The 20405-nt window shown below is 31.6% G+C and overlaps 2 protein-coding genes and 1 long non-coding RNA gene across 3 annotated transcripts in view; 2 read left to right on the forward strand and 1 right to left on the reverse strand.

Moving 5' to 3' along the window:
• Positions 1 to 996: 996 nt before the first annotated feature.
• On the forward strand, positions 997 to 4456 carry LOC126742789 (protein FAM166C-like). The gene is made up of 4 exons (XM_050449580.1): positions 997 to 1269; positions 2193 to 2348; positions 2402 to 2511; positions 4238 to 4456. The coding sequence occupies exons 1-4, from the start codon at positions 1108 to 1110 to the stop codon at positions 4386 to 4388; spliced, it is 579 nt and encodes a 192-aa protein (XP_050305537.1). The 5' UTR covers positions 997 to 1107; the 3' UTR covers positions 4389 to 4456.
• Positions 4396 to 12362, reverse strand: LOC126742790 (uncharacterized). Its single transcript, XR_007662721.1, has 2 exons — positions 11530 to 12362; positions 4396 to 4575 (listed from the first exon to the last, which is right to left on the reverse strand). It is a non-coding gene; the product is annotated as an uncharacterized LOC126742790 (long non-coding RNA).
• Positions 5025 to 20405, forward strand: part of LOC126742788 (alpha-mannosidase 2) — a 37423-nt gene continuing 22042 nt past the window's right edge. The window contains exons 1-12 of the mRNA XM_050449579.1: positions 5025 to 5634; positions 5691 to 5884; positions 6433 to 6801; positions 9503 to 9804; positions 10771 to 10957; positions 11022 to 11199; positions 11252 to 11436; positions 11499 to 11684; positions 18184 to 18454; positions 18529 to 18695; positions 18751 to 18954; positions 19017 to 19198. Of these exons, the coding sequence (XP_050305536.1) occupies positions 5503 to 5634; positions 5691 to 5884; positions 6433 to 6801; positions 9503 to 9804; positions 10771 to 10957; positions 11022 to 11199; positions 11252 to 11436; positions 11499 to 11684; positions 18184 to 18454; positions 18529 to 18695; positions 18751 to 18954; positions 19017 to 19198 (2557 nt within the window). The 5' untranslated portion in view covers positions 5025 to 5502. The remainder of the gene's footprint in view (positions 5635 to 5690; positions 5885 to 6432; positions 6802 to 9502; positions 9805 to 10770; positions 10958 to 11021; positions 11200 to 11251; positions 11437 to 11498; positions 11685 to 18183; positions 18455 to 18528; positions 18696 to 18750; positions 18955 to 19016; positions 19199 to 20405) is intronic.

Raw genomic sequence — 20405 nt, forward strand, 5'->3', positions numbered from 1 at the left:
AGATATATTTCATACACGCAAACAAATTATGAGCTATAATAATTATGGTATGATCTTGGTAACAAATATAGCACACCTAGGTAATACCTATCTATGCAAAGCTATAATACTTGAAATTCTACAATATGATGACAAACAAATTAGTTTGTATAATTACAAAAAAAAAAACAAAACTTTATTGACAAACAACAAAACGAAACTAGACTAATTTTATAATTTAAGAAAAACTTTACCCAGCAAAAATATCTCTACATTTAGTACTAAATATATGTAATTTATTTATTTGTGGTAAATAATAATGTCGTAAATGTGAGGCGGTAGTAAATTGTATATTATAGGTGCAAGATAACAAAATGATCCTGATTTTTGTGTAGTAGAAGGAGCAGGTGTAACCGAGTTTCTTTTGACATTAATTCTTGTCTAGTATGCATGGATAATGAAATTTTTAAGTTCGTTTGATTTGTAAAGATATATACAGGTGAACAAATAGTAGAGAGCAAACAATTCTCTTGAAAAGAATAACGAGGTGGAATAGCGTTTGTTCTTTTAGATCGGTTTTAATGTAATTATATAATTTTAAACTATGGTAAGGCTGTGCATTATGGTAGAGTCACTCCAGACAACCACACCTTAAGCAATGCCCCTATAAACCAGAATTAATAACTGTTTCCCTAAAATTTACTTAAGAGTATAAAACTTATATATTAACTTTCTTATATTTTTTGTCAATTTTAAGATGTGATGATGCCACTTAAGGTGTTGGCCTATGCCTATCCCTAAATACTTGTTAATATTATGTTTTGCAATCCTGATCGCGAAAAAGTCATGAAAATTAAATACAACCTGATATTTTTCCGATCCGGCCTTGATATGGCTGGATCACAATTTCCATCCAATACCTAGCTTTCTGGTATTGCAGATTTCCTATAAGCCTCAAATTAAAGAAAATTCGAACGCATTTGTCGTGTACAATATCAACGACGTTATCAAAATCAAACATCAGTTATTCAGAAACGCCAAATATTTTAGGCCAAAGTCAAAATTTGTAGTAAGACTTTTTCAAGTAAACCAACAAAATTGTCCGTGTTTTAATAGTACTAAAATAAAATGGGAGATGTACGTTTCTCTGACATCAGCGCCTCTTATTACCCACCTTCGCTCAAGATGGGGTTTATAGGAGCGCATCCGCCCTTGAAATCGGAGGGTTACGATCCGGGACGCGTAAGCTATTTTCAGAATTTCCGAAATGAAAATATTTCAAAAATGCAGGTAAAGTGTCTCAACTAATTTGCTCTTGCTTTATTTCTTCTTCTTATAATAGGACGTGGTCTTAATTAGTCCGTCTGTCAGCCAGTCTTCGCTTTTTGTACTCTTGTTGCTTTTATGACTTGTGTTCGTCCTTCTTCAGTAAGGTTTCTTTCGTTTGATCTTTTAAGGAGTTGACTCTTCCTACCTGCTGAATTATTTTGTTGTTCGACTGCCAGTTTGCACCTTATGGGTTCTTTAGCGATAACCATTGACTGTGTTGTTTATGTTGCGATGTTCATGCTACATTTGTCTGCTGTTACTTTCGTTTTGTATAACAGGCGTTGTCGGTCGCCTTCATTTTCTGCTATGAGGAATGCATCGTCTGCTTAGCATAATACTTTAATATGGCCATTGCCCATCCTTGTCAGTCCTCCGTCACCTTGCCTCAGAATGCCTTGGTTAAATCCATAAAACAGATAAATAGGAGCTTGTTAAATTCTATCGATTTTCCTATCAGTTGTATGAAATAGTATGAATGTATGTATATATAGTATGAAATATATGAATATAGTGTCCACCGTTGATCTTGTTGATGCTGAACTTGTTGATAGGAGCTAAATCTGTGAGGTTCTTCGGATATTGGCTTCATGAGCCTATTAGCGATGATTTTAGTAAAGAGCTTAAGGACCGAGCTCAGTAGCGTAACTTACGTTTATGTACTATTCTCTTTTTTTGTATAGGTATAGATATACTTACTCCCCATTCGTTTGGTATGGTTCCAGATCTAGTTATCTTTTTTAAAAAGTTTGGTGAGTTCATTATTGAGATTATCGACCTCAGGAGTTTATCGGTTAATGAACTTCTGTGTTGTCACTAGAACTTTCTCTATTGTATTTTTTTGCTCCTCTATGCTCTATTTCATTATAATCAAAAATAATTTCTAGATGCCTCCGCAAGAATGGGGAGTTATAACGTCCCCATATACTCCCCATCCTGATATATCAATTTTTAAGAAACCTTGCAAATATAACAGGTTTCCACTATCTGAAATTTCAATGTTGGATAAGGCACGGCAACAAGAAGTGGACGATTTTTATATGGTAATTCCAATTTTGTAATCAATAAATAATGTTTAAAATATATATATTTAAAGGCTTGTCAGCTACATAGAGACCAATATAAGGACCATACAGGCTCACTACACCCTTTGGACTACTTTAAAACGTCGGAAGTTACGTATCAATGTCCTAAAGATCCTTCCAGGTATGTAATTGATTGTAAACAACACCAAAAATTACACGTTTCTTGCCCGCAAAGCAGAAAAACAATACACTTACCAAGGGAAGAAATAAATAGTATAATCAATAGTCATTTGATATTTTTACCATAAGTTATTATTAACAATTTTTTTATTTTGCGTGAAGAAAGTAATACTTGGGTAACATCGCGTCAAACAGAAATCCTATTTTCTGGAAAAAGTAAAAAATAGTTTGGTTTTTGCCGCACTCGCAGGAGAGGCTTGAACTATTGCCCCATTTGTGTAAGGTATTATAGGGGCATCTGCTATGCTGTGATCTGATTCTAGTTAGCGTGCACCTGGTTTTCTTTAGTAAATCGAAGCCTGGTCAAGTCCATTTCTAAGGGTCGATGATGCTCCATTCGTCTTGTATTGCGTTTAGTGCAATCTTGGTTGGTGGTTTTTTAAATCAGACGAGGTTATGGTTAGCGTCCTCGATGTCTTTATAGATCGATAGTTCTCTGTTGTCCAATATCTTATTTATGCGGCGCAGACTGAGGGTGAAATGTGACTCAGTACAAGGGGCAGCCATTCTGTAAGAATCGAATTAATACCGCCAGTAATTATTTTATTTGTGTTATTGAGCTGTGCATCTATATCATCAGTATTAATTCTACATTAACAATACTATAGTTACGTAAAATCGAGTAAAATATTTTGGTTAAGATCTAAAAATGTATTTAAGCTGTAAAATGTCATAGTCAACCAATATTTTTTAACACGGCTTCATTCATTCTTCTAATATGTCTAGGCAATTGATTAAAAAATGTAGGTCCAAAATAATTGGTACTTAGACTTAATTAATCAACTCTTAAGTGTTCCTATTGATTAAGATTCTGTTTAATATAAACCAGACACCTTAATATATATAATGAGAGAAGAGTTAGACTAGATAGGATTGTTTTGGTTTTATTGTTGTTTAACATTCGTATTGAACCAATTTTGCATCATTAAGATCAATGATCCATTATTCATTTCACTATCCAGAGACCCCAGACTTTTTTAAAATGGCTGTTGTATCATCAGAAAAAAGCACAAGATAATTGTCGACAAATGATTCTATGTCATTTATATAAATTGTGAACTTGTGTCAGACACCATTACGACTTTGAACATTCTTTCGTTCAGCATGTTGTCAAGGCTTTGCATGGAATCACTCGCACAAAACTTATAGATCATGCTCTCTTACGACACCGTGTCGTAAACTGCTGATAGGTCAATGGCGGTCATAAAAATTAATGAGCTAAGGTCAAAAAGTTTTACAGATGAACAAACCACTCAACTATTTGGTTTCGGTTTACTAAATAAGACTGATGTAGTAACTAGGTTCTATGTGTCGGCACTTCAAATGCTATTTATTTATTGAAGTACAAGGCTCTCCTACAGATAGACTAAGCAATCCAATAACAGGGAAGCACAAATTATCTTAGTGAATTTAATTACAAGTAAGCGCTTTGCCAATTTTTACACTTTTGCTAAGCCTAACTTATATATTAAAACAGTAAAATGGTTAAAACTGGTTTAGAATGATAGAACATAAAATTTTTTATTCCAAGTAAACAACATTTTGTAATGAAAAGTTAGTTAATATTATAAGGTAATTTAACTTGCTCACATAATTATATGCTGCATGCTGTACTGAGCACAACTAGTTACATATTTGTGTTATAAATTATTTTTGTTTTATTTCAGTGTTTACTTTAAGTATCCTGAGTTTTATACGAAATATAAAGATCCCCTAGTGATGCCGCTTACGTTGGAAAGATCTTACCGTGCCCCGATATTACCAGAGCGAGCGCTCACTGGCGTTTATAATCGTACAAGCTTCATAGGAAGAAAATAAAACAATATTGTTAAGTATTAAATTTTTTATAATGTTAATAACTATTAATAAAAAATTATTTTTTATTAGTTTGACTCATATACAATTTTCTCTTTTCATTTCGTTATTCTTGCTTCACTCTTTCGGATATTGTATAATAGTTTCGGTACACTTTGTATTTTGTTTTTCTAACGTCCATCAATGAAACCTAGAAATACAAATTAAATATAACAGTAAATAAACTTTTTCTATAAATTGTAAGAGTAAAGTTTGTTGAAGACTCGAGTTATACGATTATTGAAACTTAATATTCTAGTTTGTATTTTTTGTTATGTGTGTAATCACAAATAAGTGCGTGCTCTAGTGATTTATTTATTGCGGTAGAATAATATCCAATCTTTGTGGCTATGAGTAAAAGAAATAGAGTCACTTTTTGTATTAACCAAGTTTACATTTAGTAATTTTTGATTAAGACTTTGATTGGATGGTGTGAACATAATTAAAATTGTACTCCTGAAGAAAATCACTACCACTTGTTGCGCGACTAAATGTTCGCGAGAATTTGCATGTGCGAAAGTTGCTTAAAAGAGCCACTTGGGCCTAATGACAGATTGTCATGTGTCAACGTCAAAATAAAAATGTAAAACGTCAACTCATGTCAAAATAAAAATATAAAATGTCAACATTTCTAAAAATTTAAAAACAAAACATACTATATATAGAATTTATTTTTCAAATCAAAAAAAGGAAATAATCAGAAATCCTTATCGGCCTTATCTAGACGATAATATTATTTAAATTCGCAGAAGTTTTGGGGATTTACATAAGTTCCATATCGAGCTTCTTCTTTGCAATCCACTATCCAAATTGCACTACACACATTTAGTATCTCCTATTTAAATTAATATTTTTTGTTTAAAAAATTTATTATAGCAGGTACTATTTTTTCCATTATAATATAAAGTTTAACTACTACATTACTTGTCATTTTAATTTAAAAAAAAAAATCAGATAAGCCAAAACATATTTTTTATTCACTTAAGCACTGAAAATCATAAGATAAGAAAAAGTGGAATTAATAATTATCTGGTATTAATGCCACAATACTTCTCCCTAAAAAATAGCATTCAATAAAATGAAATTAAAAAGGGCAGTTGTCATATTTGGAACCCTTACAACATTAGTAATATTTTTTACAATTTATTCTGCCAAAGATCTTACTCTTTCCATAAAAAAGTCATCTAGCATCAACCAAGAGTACAAAGATGTAAGTACATATAAAAAATATTTTTGTATAAAGAAAATTAAATAATACATTTTTAGAACCAATGGCTGCATTTTGAGGATAGAATAAAGCAACTAGAAGATGACTTAAGTAAGCACCATAATGCTGTTGCTGAAATCAAAGTTGCAATGCAAAACATGTTAAGCTCTAGTACAAATGGAATACAAAAACGAACTATAGTTGTTCAACCAGATGATCCTCCACTGTTTGAGGTATCTGATATGATATTCAAGTAAGTGTTTATTTTTAAATTTAGAAGAACAAAAACTCTATAAACTTAAGGAATCAAAAATCAGGTTAAATCCCCTATATAAAAATTCATTCTTTTAAAAATGTAAGTATTTATTTTTTTAGTGTATAAAGTCTGAATGCTATGTTATCTAATGTTGTGTTAGTTATTATAAACCGAGTAATGCTATAAAACAGTTCTCTGCAATTAATTAACAAGTTAAGATGGTTGAATCTTTTTAGTATGCCAATTTCTTGATAAGCAAGAGCCCCACTTTTTTGAAATTCACTTATTTAAAGAATATTTCTATTAATATTATAACATATCCAAATATTTGAGCAAGTGTAAAAGTGATTAAAAATATATAAAAAAATTTAGTTATAAAAATATTCTCTAGCATTAAGGTCTCCCTTACTATATATAAAAAAAAAAATTTAAATATATGCATAAGTGAAATGAATCTTATCACAAGGTTATTAAAACAACCAATTTTTTACCATTTTTTTCAAGTATAATTTTCATGTTTACACTTTTTATTTATTTCTTTTTAGTCCAACTTGTCCCTTTCAAATATCATACAAACCAAAAACAGATATACAAATGTTAGACAAGTATAAAATTCTTACATTTGACAATCCAGACGGAGGAGCATGGAAACAAGGGTGGAGAATTGAGGTGGACGAAAAAGATTGGAACAAACAAAACAAATTAAAAGTCTTTGTGGTGCCCCATTCACATAATGACCCTGGTTGGATAAGGACTTTGGATGAATATTATACCACTCAAACAAAGCATATTCTGAATAACATGTTACAAAAGTTACCAGAAGATCCAAGAAGAAAGTTTATATGGGCAGAGATTTCTTTCTTTTCTATGTGGTGGGATGAGCTGGAAGAAGATAATAGGGAGATTGTTAGGCGGTAAGAACTTTTTAATATACATAGTAACTTTTTGCTTACATTGTCAATTTTATTCTCAATTGCATTACTTGAGTCAATTTCTAAACACACTTTGGGCAATTAGAATTTTATTGGTAAAAATAATCTATCAAGATTTCTCAAAATTAAGCCAGTCAAATATTTATCAATAATCGAAGCCAGATTATGAAAGCTTTATCATGTTATCACTAAACAGTATGCAATTAATCACTAAATAAACAGGTTTGTTGTATTAGGCAATCACTCGACAGTAGCACCTGCTTTATCAAAAGATTGCAATATGTTTTTTAATTTTTTTGACTTGGTGTAGGCAAATGTGTAATTTAAGGTTTTTCAAACTTTTTTGACAAATATTGTATTTGTAAACCACTTTAAAAGTCATTTAGTTATATTATGCCTCATAATCCCTATGTATTAGAAAAATTTTATGATTGATTTGACTGTAATTTTTTGAGGTGTGGTTAATTGGTTGTTAATATGTGAAGTTGTACTAGTTTTTTCTGTTAACAGAAAATTAAGTTGATTTTATATATGCACTTTTTAGTTATTATTTGTCTGCCCCATGTTTCTTGTAAAGATATATTTTTTAAGCTCATTGCAAAAACAAAGATAAGTTTGAAATATTTTAAAATTTTCTTATATAGTTTTATTAAAATTCATTTAAACCCCGAAACGAAAATGCTCCCAATATTATCAAAAAAGGCCTTTTATCTGTAATGTATACTTAGTCAGATTTTAGGCAATTTTATTTGAGATAGAGTGTGCTTATTTTACAAATTTATCTCCCAGAGTAAAAATTATCCAACATTGTAAATGTAATGACTTAATAAACAGAAAAGAAAATATTAAATACTTGGCAATATGCCTCAATCAATGCATACCCATACAATTTATGTAAACACAAAATTGAAAATTTACTCTACAAGTTTTATGAACCCAGGGTTCATTCAATAAGTTATAAGTCATTCTATAAGAAACTATAATTGCTGTATTTAACACCTCGGTTGAGTCAGTTATAACTGATGGTATTGTTTAAAGTCTCTGGACCCCTTAACATTGCATAGCTGTACATATAAGAAATGTCATCCAATTTTTTTGCAAAAATCTTACTTTCAGTAGACAGATTAATCTTCCCCCTAATATGAGGTCAAAAAACAAATAACATATTAATTATTACATTATAAAGGATTATATGGATATGTGCTAAAATACCTTGGCTTAATAAATAAAAATAAACTCTATATTGTATGTTTGCTTCTCAGGAATTAATTTTATTTTATTTATTTATTTATTTATTAAAGGAATCCTCTTGTATTATAGTTATAAAAATATATAATATTTTTTATATAAATCATTACAATTGAAGAAAAAATAATTTACAAAACTACTAAATTTAGCCGGCCACTAGCCGATATTTCAAGAAGGAATTTTAAAGTTTAAAAAGTGACAAAAACTGAGGACAGTCTATAGCAGTATTTATTAATTTATATAGAAAATATAGATCTAGTACAGATATTCTTTATTTAAAAAAAGCAACCAAATTTAACAAAAAAAATGTTGCTTGAATAACTAGTGTCAAAAAAAAATTACAAACAAAACTTGTGCTAAAATACTACGACAACTACTTATTAATACTCAATACTCAATAATTTATTCATGTTATCACATATACAGTTTACAATAATTATTAAAAATGTGTGTTTAAGATTTTCTTTTTACATATTATGTATTTTTTTTGACACATTTTTCTTAAAATTTTGTTTTAACACAAACAACAAATTGACCAAGATTGCCTGTTCTCATATTATGTTCTTGATTTAGAAACTAGGAAAGAAAATTATGAAACTGTTTGTGTACAAAATATAAGGCATTCAAATATAAATATTGCCGGCAATTGCCGTTACCTCTACATGTTTCTCTTGCAGCCAGCTTTGACATTTATCTAATGATGGTCTATAATCTATAAAGTCTTTTGCAAAACAAAAGGACTCCCTTCACCCCTTGCCCATCCGGAAAAAGTTTACTATACCTTAAAGCAGAGTAAACTATTGCATAGTATATGGAGAGTAGTACCTTTTGGTCAAGATATTGGTTTAGTACCCTGAGAGTGCAGCATATGCTACTTAACCTTCCCAAGAGCATCTAAACATGTTTCTCCCATTTCAGATGTTCATCAGTATGCAAGCGAAGAAGTTTAACACTTTCTGAAAATTGTGTATTTTGTGTAGCAATAACCATACTGTTTGGTTGATTTTAATGTGAGAAAGTTTGCAAGTTAGTAGAATTCTTCTTGAATATCGTGTAGGCAAATTAAGACTATCCGTCACCCACTGACAGTTATATTCGTCCCTATGATATCCACTTCTAAATGCAGAAAGTCTGGAGACAAAACAACTGACCCATAGCCCAAAATTATTAATTATAAAAAGGGAGCAATGAAGAAATGAAAAGCAATAAAACCAATCACCTTCATTGCTTTATTTGTTACATGACTGCTGATTTGAATACAAAAAGTTCTAAATTATGTTAAAAAAAAAATTAACACAAGAGATAAAATTGCAAACTAAATGTCATTTATTTCAAGATGCAATTGCCAAAACTCTTCCCATTTCACTGTTTTCCTCTCTAACTGTTTACGAGATTTGTTTACAATATAATTAATTATACGGTCTTTTTTTCTCAGTCTTATCAAAAACAACCAGCTTGAAATTGTAACTGGAGGCTGGGTAATGAACGATGAAGCGAATTCTCACTACATCTCAATAATCCATCAACTCTCTGAGGGTCATGAGTGGCTTAAAAAACATCTAAATTACACTCCAGTTAGCCATTGGTCCATTGATCCTTTTGGCATGGGCCTAACTCAGCCCCACATTTTAAAAGCTAGCGGATTTCAAAATATGTTGATACAAAGGGTTCACTATTCTGTCAAGAAAGACCTGGCAAGGAACCAACAGCTGGAGTTTAGATGGAGACAACTTTGGGGTAAGATATTTTATGTGTATTTAATTTAATTATTTATTAGCATGTGGGATACAAACAAATATTCATCCATATTTTTCTAAACTAAGTATATTTTTAAATAATATGTATATAAAAAAGTAGAAATTCCAAACCAGTAAAAGACTGGTTGATTGTGGCATTAAATGATGCCAAAGACATAATGTTTAAGTAAATTATGCTTAAATTGTAATTATAGGAGAATTATGACCCAGATTTGTACATTATTTATCCAATTTTATATGGTACTACCAAAAGATTTTGTTCGCGAAATTGTCTAATAGGTACATAAAATTTACTTTCTATCAACAGCTCTGGTAAACCCATAAGAATATTTAATGTTTTTAATAGTACTACAAAATCTGATATTATAAATACAGTGTAGAAAATTATATACCCAACAATTCTTTTTAAAATTGATTTCCCAAAAAATATAATATTTGAGAATTGGATCTGCCCTACAGGATATGCAGACACATGTTCCTCTGAATGTTAATTATTTCTAGTTAGGAATAGAACCATAAAGCTTTAAAAGTCATTACAAAGCAACAAATTTTGCTATTTTTAAAAATACTAGTTTCAAAGTTTAAAGAATTTTTCAATGTAGTTAAGTAAATATTCCTGACTGATGATGAATTGGTACTTATGCTTTAGCGTTTTCCACTTATGACTTAAATGAAAAATGACTATGAATCAAAAACTATTCGAAGTACATACTTGTAAATAATCAAGTTTTTATTTATAACTCAAATTACTTCATATTAAATTGAAATTAAAAAAAGATATGTATTTGTCTTTTCAGTTTTGCAATTTCTATACATAAGTTAAAGATTTTTCTATTAAATAGGGAGATTTTTTTATAGTTTAAAATAGTATACATATTTTTTTGGAATATTGTCAAAGTCATATAATGTCAATATTCGATAATATGTATTATAATAATATCTTTAGATGATACTGGTGATACAGAAATATTCTGTCACATGATGCCTTTCTATGGTTATGATGTACCACACACTTGTGGTCCAGATCCAAAAATATGTTGCCAGTTTGACTTTAAGAGGCTGCCTAATCACGGGTTGCATTGTCCTTGGAGGGTACCTCCTCAAAAAATTACTGACCAAAATGTGGCAGAAAGGTATTAAAAATAATCACTTTTTGTTGGCAATATTTTGAGTATTGAGGAAAAAACTGTTTTTTAGAGCGGAATTGTTATTGGATCAGTACCGAAAAAAATCTAAATTATTTAAAACAAATGTTGTGATAGCACCACTTGGGGATGATTTTAGATATGATCATATAACCGAGTGGGATGTGCAGTATGAGAATTACCAAAAACTATTTGATTACATGAACAAAAACTTGAACCTACACGTTCAGGTGATGTGTCATGCTTTTGACAAAATTGCGATCTGATTTAGTAAATTTTTAGGCCCAGTTTGGCACTCTTTCTGACTATTTTAAAGCGGTAAAAAAAGAGAAGGAAATATCTGAATTTCCGACTTTATCTGGTGATTTCTTTACTTATTCAGACCGGGATGATCATTATTGGAGCGGATATTACACTTCTAGGCCTTTTTATAAAAGAATGGACCGGGTACTACTCAGTTATATAAGGTACAAATAATATCACATAAAAAACAAAAGATGGTTTTACTAAGAGTTAAGTTCCTTTTTAGAGCTGCTGAAACTCTTCATGCATTAACTTACCACAGCGACAAACGTGGAGCAAACTGGATAACTGACAAAACCAATGGGTTGGAACACCTATTGGTTAGTGCCAGACAGGCCTTGTCGTTATTTCAGCATCATGATGGTATCACTGGAACTGCTAAAGATCATGTTGTAATTGATTATGGAAAAAGGTATCGATCATTATTTAATATCGTTTACTGCAAAATGCATCGTTAACATACCGGTAATAATTTTAAGTTTAATTGTTTGAATTACCTTTTCGTATTTCAAACATTATCTTGTTTTACTTAATTTTTTCTGACAACAAAAACATATCCTATCTGAGTGTATTACAAAAATGCAATATTTTCTCCCACTAGGTTTGGTTTTTAACTTTTATGATTTTTGTCCTTTTATGATTTTTGATAGGACGTTTCGTTTCGAAGATATGGGGCGAAAAAGAATTTCAACCATCCAATTTTGCTAGCTTTAAAATTATTAAAGTAGCCGAAATAAAAATATACCGTACTACACTGGACCTACCAAGTAATAAAAAAAATCTAACAATTCCGTTGGTATCTTTTAAAAACATTCCGATTAACGTAGCTAAAAAAACTTGAGTTTGTCAAAATTTTAGAAAAATGTAGACGTGTATTTTTTATGTTTAATACTTAAAGTCTTGTTAGTGAAGTCGTCTATGGCTATACGAACGCCCAGATGACTGACATGCATTATATTTATGGACTTGCTAATTGACATTCATTAGAAACTATTCGGTTATTCCGTGCACGATTTTCTAATCTTAATGTGCCTAATAGAAAAACTTTCCAAAGTATACATCAACGACTTCGGGAAGCAGGAGCATTGAAGCGAAGAAGAGGACCTGGAAGGCAAATGACAGTAAGAACAGTTTACCGTTCTTACTGTCATTCAGTCAGAAGGGAATGCGCTGGCCATAGTAAAAGAGGATCCGGCTACCTCTACTCGAAAAATTGCAAATACTTTAATATAAGTAACAGGACAATTTGGAATATTCTTAGAGAATATTTGTTGTACCCATACCATATACAACGCGTTCAGGCACTTCTTCCTGTAGATTTTCTTCCACGTATTGCATTCTGTTAATCGATTTTCCACACATTGATTCAAATCCTCAACTACTGACTCTTACTCTTTTTACCGATGAAGCCAATTTCTCAAGAAATGCAATAAGGAATTTTCACAAAAACCATGTTTGGACAGAAGAAAATCGACATGAGGAGCTCGAAGATCGCTTTCAACATCACTTCTCGTTAAACGTTTGGGTGGGAACTATAGGTAACTTTCTAATTGGACCAGTATTTCTGCCAGGAAGATTTACCGGCGAGGTGTACTGCAACTTTTTGTAACAAACGCCACCTCAGTGTCTGGAGGATGTACCATTGGCTACAAGATATACAATATAGTTTATGCACGATGGTGCACCAGCGCATTTTACCATTTTGGCTCGACAGTTTTTGACAGTAACATACGGAGATCGCTGGATTGGTCGAGGTGGACTTACGTATGGCCTGCTCGATCTCCGGACTTAAACTCCCTGGATTATTTCCTAGGGGGGGCAGTATAAACTAATGACTTTAATTAGTTATACAGGGTGAGTTTTTCAAAGCGCGGAGTAGTATTATGCATTGATGATATTATTTATCGATGACGTGCTCCTGGACTATTATTTGGTTAAGCATTCTTCACATTTTAAAAATATTTTGGACTATACAGGGTGTTCCGAAAAAGCAGGGCACTACAAAAGTTAATTTTTTAAAATGGAACACCCTGTATTGCAAAACATTTTTGAATTCTTTGCGTAATTACCAATCTTTTTTGATAATGGTTTAATTTGCCAAAAATTAATTTAGTTTAGGAGATAAATGAAATTTTGTTAAAAATTTAGAATTTGCACGCATCTCTTTAATATTAAAATTTAGCACCTAAATTTTGAATACAGACTTAATTTTTATCATCAGAAGTAAAATAAAGTTACTTTGATATGCGTGCTATGTAAAATTATTCATTTTGTTATACAGGGTTTTTTTTTGAAAGGCCAAACTTGCCCAACTTTCAATATAAAAATCTCTCTTATTTTAAATGAAACACCCTGTATATTTTCATGTCATCTAATAGCTTACTTAAGAGCCTATAAATTTTATTAATAATGTCCTATCTCTATATCTAACAGTTTTTGAGATATCAGGGATTTTTCTGTTTTTCTCCTGTAAAAACTGACAATGCCGACTTAAAGTTTTGAAGCACCTCGTATTTTTTATGTATCCATCAAGGCGCCGTGGAAACAAATGAAAAAAATCTCAATAACAAAAAGACAGTTACATTAGTTAATTAGAGATTAATAGTTAGATTTGTTTTAAGGTGTTTTTTAGATATTTGTTTTCAATATTAAAAATGAATTATTCAAGAAATGAATTTATTGATATGATTTTTGTTTTGGGTGAAGCAAATAAAAATTGTCTGCTAGCTCAAAGGCTATATAGAGAAAAATATCCTCAACGGCGCACACCCGATTCCCGCAGTTTTCGCGTTGTTATGGACCGATTTATGACGACTGGTAGCGTGGATCCGCCAAAACGTAATGTTGCTAATAGGGTGGCAAATGAAGGTAAAGAACTTGAAATTCTTTTGCAAATTGAGGAGGATCCCCACATTGGTAGCCGTAGGTTAGCCTTACTTTCTGATGTTTCGCAGACAACGGTAAACCGGACAACACGGAAATATAAATACCACCCATATCACATTAAGTTGCATCAAGAACTTCACAATCAAGATTTTCAGCTACGTGTAACTTTTTGTGAATGGTTACTTCGCAAAATTGAAATTAATCCAAATTTTGTTAACTATATTATGTATTCCGACGAGGCGACATTTAAAAGCAATGGTGCTGTCAATAGGCATAATATGCACTATTATGCAACAGAGAACCCTCATTGGGTACGTGAGGTTCAGCACCAGAATCATTGGTCCCTTAATGTATGGTGCGGCATCCATAATAACCGTATAATTGGACCATATTTTTTTAATGAACCTTTGAATGGGCATTCATATCGAGTATTTTTACAGCAGCAATTGCCTGAATTATTAGAAGAAGTCAATCTCCAGGAACGGCAAAGTCTGTGGTTTCAACAAGATGGTGCGCCTCCCCATTTTCATCGTGCAGTAAGGGAATATTTGGATCAAGAATATCCTCAAAGATGGATTGGTCGCGGAGGATTTGTTGCATGGCCGCCAAGGTCTTGCGATCTTACGCCGCTAGATTTCTTTCTGTGGGGTTATCTCAAAGATAAAGTCTATGCAACAAAACCAACTACAAGGGAGGATATGATTATTAGAATTAGGGATGCGACAAAATGTAATTAAAAGAATTAATATTTGTATCGAACAAGGAGGACATATCTTTGAACATTTGTTGAACAGAAATTAACTTTTATTATATAAAAATAAGTGAATTTAATAAAAAGAAACGTCCATAAATTTGTTTCATTTTATAAGAAAAAAATAACACGAAATGAAGAAATATAAATATATTTCAAAAACTATTAGAGATAGGGATAGAATATTATTAATAAAATTTATAGGCTCTTAAGTAAGCTATTAGATGACATGAAAATATACAGGGTGTTTCATTTAAAATAAGAGAGATTTTTATATTTAAAGTTGGGCAAGTTTGGCCTTTCAAAAAAAACACCCTGTATAACAAAATGAATAATTTTACATAGCACGCATATCAAAGTAACTTTATTTTACTTCTGATGATAAAAATTAAGTCTGTATTCAAAATTTAGGTGCTAAATTTTAATATTAAAGAGATGCGTGCAAATTCTAAATTTTTAACAAAATTTGATTTATCTCCTAAACTATTAGTTTTTGGCATATTAAACCATTATCAAAAAAGATTGGTAATTACGCAAAGAATTCAAAAATGTTTTGCAATACAGGGTGTTCCATTTAAAAAAATTAACTTTTGTAGTGCCCTGCTTTTTCGGAGCACTCTGTATAGTCCAAAATATTTTTAAAATGTGAAGAATGCTTAACCAAATAATAGTCCAGGAGCACGTCATCGATAAATAATATCATCAATGCATAATACTACTCCGCGCTTTGAAAAACTCACCCTGTACTACTTCAGTGGAAGATGTAGAAGATTTGACAAATCGGATAAGTGCTGGATGTAACGCAATCAGAAACGATCCTAGTATTTCTGAAAGGGTTAGGGAGTCGATAAGGAGAAGATTGGATTCTTGCATCTGAGCGGGGGTGGGGGGTCATTTTAAACAGTTCTTGTAGATTACGAAATCAAAAATAATAAAAGGATCAAATATCCTTAGAATAATTCAAAAAATAAACCTTTAAATGTCCGCCGCATGTTTAGTAAACACCCTGTATAGTAGATAAAAGCTTTCCTTTCCTTGAAGTATAAAATTAAAAGACCAAATAGAAGATTAAACCGTGAGGCAAAATTATCAAAAAAGAGAGAGAACAAACCAAAAAGGTGTCTGTTACTATAGGGATTAGAAATAAATTAAAAAAATCTCAATGAGAATTGCATAAAGTAAAAAATAAAGATAAGATATGTAAATGTTATATCTTGCTTAATTCCCTTATATAATTAAGTATGAATGTATTTTGCATTGAAAAAACGAAGCTCAAAATGTCATGTAAGCTTAATGCTATTAAATAAAATGACAATTAAAATCACAAAAAAATATTATTTAACTATATGTAGGATTAAAGATAAATTAAATTTTTTTTCTCGTCAATAGAAACATAGTCAACAAGAAAATACATGTTACATCTTGGGTTCAAATTATGTGTATGACAACGCTTCATTACAGTTGAACAGGTCTTGTCAAAGAATTCTGGGTGTGGCTGGACAGCATTAAATGGCTCTTCAATTCTTGTTTTCAAATGTCAATATCATGTAAGGGGGTGGCAATTTATTGATTAATATATTTAATTTATTAATTAATATTAAACTAAAATCACATAGCGTCAGGTCTGGAGACCGTGCCGGCCAGTTCTTCCTATCTCCCAATCCACATGTCAAACTCAGTATTCGGATATTCACAAACTTGTAGTCCTAAGTGAGGAGGTGCGCGCCATCTAATACATGCTAGCTCTGGGTTAATATCAAATCCACCCTTTAAATCCATAAACCGTTCTAGATAATTATCTGCGTTAACGATCCCCTTAAAGAAATACTGTTATTCCAGGAAGATTCAATTCTTGCGCAATGGTCACATGGCGGTTTTGAGATGCTAGGAAAAGCTTTATCGGTTATAAAATTGTGCGTCATCTTTCGAACAACCAGTAAGACACCTGCAAAATTCCAGTCGGCAATCACGGTGGTCTTCCGTTAGCGCATTAAAAGAAGGACGATAATACCGATTTTTAAGTTTTTCCAACTTGCGACGTGAACTGCGGTTCGATATGCCTAAATGAAGCGATAACTGCAGACTGGTTGGGTGTTTCGACAAACGTTTGGGCAATAAGATGCATGTTCTCTCCTGTCACTACTGCATTTGGAATTCATTGAAGATCGTCTCGTAATCAGAGAGAGTCAACAGAAAAATCCGTTCTTTATACGGACTGCCATGGCGAAATGAACACAGCAACAGACAATCGTAAACTGCAATTACTCATGAGCATTGAGCACGGTGCACCTTGTTTTTGGACAGATCAAAAGTCGGATATGTGCCGAGCCCGCACACTTTTCTGTCAGAATTAATTGACTTGTGATCACCAATAATCATATCATATTTGTTTGCTAACAGTTATTGTTTCTATACTGTAACATTGTTTCTATATATCACATAGACTTGTACTACTATATGTTCCAGTGTGTGTATGTGTATTTTTTACTTTTTCTTCTAAGACTTCACATTTTTCTTATATCTGGTTCTCGTATTTTTAACTTGCATTTATGTAATGAGCATTCATTTACTAAATTACTGATAAGTAGTAAATAACAATACAAAGAACAAAAGAAAAACAGAGAACGAAAAAAATAGATAAATGTCTATCGCTAGTTCTAGGGCATCATCATTTCTAGTGTAAGAAAGAAACAGAAATAATAAGCCTTACATACACTAATTAATTAAACGTAATTTACACTAAAATTACAAGCTAGTAACTTCCTGTCTTGTGTATTTACTAGTAAAAAAGAAAAAAGCACACATGATACAAGTCAAAGTGTAGGAATTAAAAGCAAAATGACTGGTGATGCCTGGTATGGACAAAAAACGTGTAAACCTTTGACCTTATATTAAAATATTATATGTGCGGGCCGTGACTTTTTGTGAAATTTATTACAACTTAATTTAAGCCAGTCTATTTGAGAAAAAAGGACTATTTATTTAAGCAAGTTAAAATTGTTTTATCGTATTCTTTTCATAGTATTGGTGCATGCCTTGGTAAAGTAAAATATTCTTATTTGAAAATGTATGTATATGATTTTCGAAGAGTTGTTTGATGACTAAATTTACTTGAGAGTTTTGATTGAGAATATGTGCCTTTACATTTAAATTTGTGAATCATATTTAATTTGGGTAATGAACAGATTTATAAGACTCAAAGTTTCAAAAAAAAAATCAACAATTACCAGATTACTACAAAAATACTCATTTAACCCAAAAAAAAATTGTTTAGAATGTTACGATCAATCCATAATTGCCAACGCGTCATCCAACTTTGCGCCAACATCCTTCTAGAAGGATCTGGATCTCAAGAGCCTTATGAACAGGACGTTACTTACTATAATTTTGAGGATGTTTGGCATTCCCATAACAGCCTACCAGAGAAGATGCAAATAACTATTGGCCTACCCGATTTACCTTCCAAGAAGGTTGTAATCTATAATTCGTTGGCATTTTCAAGGCATGAGGCTGTTACTTTTAATGTTAATACACCGTTTGTTGAGGTAAGCTGAATTTGAACAATTTTCGTATATTTATTTTATGTCAGAAAGTTTGTAAAAGTTCCTATTGGTTTTAGGTTTTTGATTTTAGCGGCAAGAGATTACCGTGCCAAGTTTCCCCTATTTTCGAATATGGTTCCTCAATGTCCCAAACAAAATATGAATTATCCTTTATTGCAAATATTCCAGCATTTGGCACGGTTAGTTATACTATCAACACTGTTTATGAAGAAAATCTCTCAAAGTAAGTATATTTATAGAAGGAATGTTTGAGCATTTAATCTTTTAAATTTTCTTAGGGAAACTACATTTGCAAAAATAAAAATATACAACCAATACGGAGAAGTAAACACCCCTAAAGGCTTTACCGTGGAAGTTTCTGAAAGTGCAGGGGAATTTAGCCTTCAAAATGCCAGGGTCTCTGCCTCTTTTAATAAACTGGGTTTGTTAAAAGCAGTTAAGACCGGAACGACTATTGTTCCGGTTCATTTGGACTTTGCAAAGTAGGGACAAAAGTGATTTTAATATAATTACAAGAGTTTAAATGCCCAATCATTCTTTTTAGGTACGGGGTGGCAAACAGACCATCGGACCGCAGTGGGGCATATTTATTCTTACCGGATGGCGATGCGGTTGAGCTTAAAATTGAAAATACAATAGTTAACGTCGTTGAAGGGCCCATATTGTCTTCAGTAACTGTACAGTTGCCTTATGTGCTACACCGAGCTGTACTTTACAATACGCCAGGTAAGAATATCTTTTATTTTCATTATTTCAATTATTAAATGCAGGTTTTATAGAGGGTTTTCAGATATGAAAGTTATAATTTTTTTCTCGTTGGGTCATACAGTATCAGTGAGCCATTTAGTATAACATTTTATTAATATATTTTTAATCAATTTTCTGGCTATAAATGAATGAGTTTGTATAAGTTTCTGAGAGTATTTTCGCTATTTCACTCAATATTTTGCAACACTGTTTTGTAGAGAAGAAAGCGCTTTAACGTTGTTGCCACATAAAGGGAAAAATTATGTAACTTTTGACATTTCTTGGCATTTCGGTTTTACAATAAAATACGTTTCTTAAAAAAGATTAAATACCAAGTTTTGTGCATTTCTTTAAAAATTTCAATTTATTTTAAGAGCATCGTACTATTCACGATTAACATATGGCTGCTATTTAGGACGCCACTAAAGTTTTGACTTTATCTTAGAATTAATTGGAATTTTGTGTTTTAATTGTTTCAAAGAAGAAATTATTGAAAAAATAACTAAACAGCTTCCTTGCTATAAATATTTAAACTTCTTAAAATTATATTATATGTATATAAATTTATATAATATATAACTAAAAATGCCTAGGAATAGTTAAAAATTTAATCAATATACCTTAATATTATGATGTATGGCAAAACCGCTTTACGATAAAGTGTGATACTACCGATGGCGAATCAGCGTATAATCAAATCAAAACAGTTTTATTACCATCTAGAAATACAAAAAATTACACAAATACGAGGGTGGTCCAGAAGTACCCGGCCTGACCTAGAGATGTTGGTAGTAGTTTGAAAAATATCAGTGTATTAGAAAGTATACAATCTATAAAGCATATGTTTCAAGTTTGAAGACGCCACGTTGTTTAGTATTTGTTTGGCAGCCATCAATAGTGAACGTTTTCAGTGAATTTCTGAAAATGGAGAAAATTGGTCATCGTTATGTGATACAATACTTTTATTTGAAAGGCCTCAGCCCAACCAATATAAAAGCTGAACTGGATTCTACTCTGGGTGAGTCTGCTCCTTCGTTAACAACAGTAAAATATTGGGTAGCAGAGTTTAAACGAGGCCGTACGAGCTGCCAAGATGAGCATCGTAGTGGTCGACCAAATGAGCTGACGACTCCAAAAATCTTAAAGAAAATTCACAAAGCGGTACTGGATGATCGTCGACTGAAGT

This window comes from Anthonomus grandis, chromosome 12 (assembly GCF_022605725.1).
Source record: "Anthonomus grandis grandis chromosome 12, icAntGran1.3, whole genome shotgun sequence".
Taxonomy (NCBI): Eukaryota; Metazoa; Arthropoda; class Insecta; order Coleoptera; family Curculionidae; genus Anthonomus; species Anthonomus grandis.

Excerpts from the sequence above, each read along its gene's own strand:
- LOC126742789 (XM_050449580.1), top strand. The coding sequence starts at position 1,108 with ATGGGAGATGTACGTTTCTCTGACATCAGCGCCTCTTATTACCCACCT. Across the intron at positions 1,270-2,192 it reads AAAATATTTCAAAAATGCAG|ATGCCTCCGCAAGAATGGGG; the intron begins GTAAAGTGTCTC and ends AATAATTTCTAG. Across the intron at positions 2,349-2,401 it reads AAGTGGACGATTTTTATATG|GCTTGTCAGCTACATAGAGA; the intron begins GTAATTCCAATT and ends ATATATTTAAAG.